Here is a 2,613-nt window from a genome sequence, read left to right on the forward strand (position 1 = left end):
TGTGTGTGTGTGTGTGTGTGTATATATGTATCGTTCTATTGTACTATCTGTTCTTAATGTTGATGTTTTCGTGTATTTTTTCTAGGATGTAACGATCTTGATTTGCATAAATGTTCCATTCTAGACATAAAGTGAGTGTATTTAGGTTATGAATCTGAATGCTTGACATCAAGTATCTGCCAATATCTTGTCTTTTCAATCTTTTGTTTATATGCTTATTGATTATATCAATACCTGAACTTCCTGTGTCAACAGATTATCTTATTAATATACCATTTTCACATTATCTATATCCATGCCGTGTCCTTGTACGCATGGTATTGGTAGTTACCAAAATTCGAGCAAAGTACATTGTTGGGGCGTGTACGCGGGAAATCAGGACATCATTGGGCTCAATTTTTTTTGCGTGGGCTACGGGATTTAATTTATTATTCGTCCAGCTTATATTTGAATCATTTGTTGCTTCATTCTTACAATCTTTACACACACACACACACACACCCATACACTCTGAGGAAGACATACACACACTTCCCTGTCATTCACTATGATAGTCTTGTCAACATGTCCTTACCCCCCCCCCCCCACCGGTCCGCATGTCTACAGACTTACACTCTAGCAGAAGTTGAGGAGCGATGGCGTGTGTTGATGTACAATCCCACAGCGTCTCAGAATGCGCTACAAGACATGCACGCGTTTGCCCAGATCCCAGACAACCAATCCCAGGGCGCGGCTGTACCATTCAGCAGAGACGAACAGTTGATCCTCACGCGGATAGACTCGTTGCTGAACCATACAGGAACACGAACACAGACAATACCACACACCCACCGGCGGGGCAGTACCTACGCAGCCGCAGATGGAGATAGTAAAGGCCTGGGGGTGCATGGTGAGGGTCTCACAGGACACCGAGCGCTGGCGCAGGAGGGGTACAGAGCAGCGGACTTACACACACACACACACCCACATACAAACACGCGGCCGCATACACACGAGTATGGGCGTGTACATACCCACGAGTATGTACCAGTCGATACATGCGCACGAAGGGATTTGGGTGGGGAGCTGGCCAGGGCACTGCAGCAGTTGTTGGGCGATCATCGAACGGTCTTTCACCCGTCTCGGACCGTCGCGCAGTTGGAGCAACACATCGAAGACCTGCGACTGTCCGGGGTGTGGAATATGCTTATCAAACTGGATAGCACACGTGAGCGTAGCCGTACCGCAACGGCACCCGGCTCTGCGGCGGCCGGTGCAGGCGCTGCTGCCACGGAGGGGGTTGCCATGGAAACGAGCAACATTCTGAGTGGGAAAAGGCGGCAGAAAGACCGGATCAAAGACACAGACAGCTACAAAGCCGGCAGTGGTGGCGCGGGGACACTCGGTGCGAGCGAAAGCTTGTCTAATGTGCACGTACACGGGTTAGTTGGAAACGAGGGTGCTGTGCTGAGTTTTGAGGATTATGAGAAGGCGCTTATAGATGCACACCGATTTGGCTGGCGGCGGATTACTGCGTTGCCAGAGAGGGATGAATGTAGTGAGCCCGAATGCTGTACGGCGGGAACGGCGAAGGCTGGTACTGTAGATGCGTAGTATATGCTATTGAGTCCCAGGCTTACGGAAGAACTTACACATATATATATATATATATATATATTACTCAAAACACATATCAGTATACATATGGCTCATTCAAGAATTGATATTGGTGATGTTGTGTGTGATCAATAGAAGTACACCTGAAATTTTCTGATGTATTCAATGCACTGAAGTTACTAGAGTAGCAGTCGGTCTATGTTGCTGTTGTTCCTCAAACTATGTGGTAAAAAGTCAATATCTTTTATGTATTTTGGGTTAGAAGTCCATTCTGTTGAAGAGTCCACCTTTTGTCTATAGTTCGTGCAAACATATAGTTGCCTACGCTTACATGCGTATCGAGCCTAGTTCTGTTTCACACTGTTGTACTGCGAAAAACTGGCACCAGTAATTTCCGCGCAAATCCCAAACATGGGATCACAATATGATTGAAAAATTCTAGTTCAAATCAGGTATCTGGAGCGCGCAATCAGTCACAATGGTCTGATCAGCACTACTGTCTACCAAAGCATCAACAGTGACACTTGCCATATCTATTTTTAGCGCAAGCTCGTATTTTGAAGTACAGCAATGACAAGAACAAGATGCTTTACGGCATTGCCAGCTTAGATATCATAGTCGAACACCAGGCGCGTACCAAATATTCATCCCTTGCACATCGAGGTACTCAACTGTTGTAAGTAACACAAACATCATTCATGCATCGACCACAGTGACATCTCCAGAACCGCATAAGCTCACCCCTACTCTGCATTCATCACTACATATTTCAGATACGAAAACCAGGCCCAAGAGTCACAGCAAACGGTCGTTCTCGGAGGCGTTTCCACCCGAGATTGAGATGGAACTGGCAATGACTGACAGACACGCCAAGCACAAACTTAGGATTCTGGAAAAGCTGACAGACTCATGGCAATGGACTGCACTTGACGATGCGAAAGTTCATGCAACCACTAAGCTCAGGTGGGCATGGCATGTGTATATTGAATTCTTTTGATTGGTTATCTATGTATGTGT

The 2,613-nt window shown here is 46.3% G+C and overlaps 1 protein-coding gene across 1 annotated transcript in view; it reads left to right on the top strand.

Annotated features, from left to right (window-relative positions):
- Positions 1-564: 564 nt before the first annotated feature.
- SARC_13014 (hypothetical protein) overlaps positions 565-2,613 on the top strand; it is a gene marked incomplete at its 5' end in the record, with an annotated part of 4,212 nt that continues 2,163 nt past the window's right edge. The window contains 2 exons of the mRNA XM_014292864.1: positions 565-1,576; positions 2,370-2,559. Of these exons, the coding sequence (XP_014148339.1) occupies positions 565-1,576; positions 2,370-2,559 (1,202 nt within the window). The remainder of the gene's footprint in view (positions 1,577-2,369; positions 2,560-2,613) is intronic.

Source organism: Sphaeroforma arctica (assembly GCF_001186125.1).
Source record: "Sphaeroforma arctica JP610 unplaced genomic scaffold supercont1.2812, whole genome shotgun sequence".
Taxonomy (NCBI): domain Eukaryota; class Ichthyosporea; order Ichthyophonida; genus Sphaeroforma; species Sphaeroforma arctica.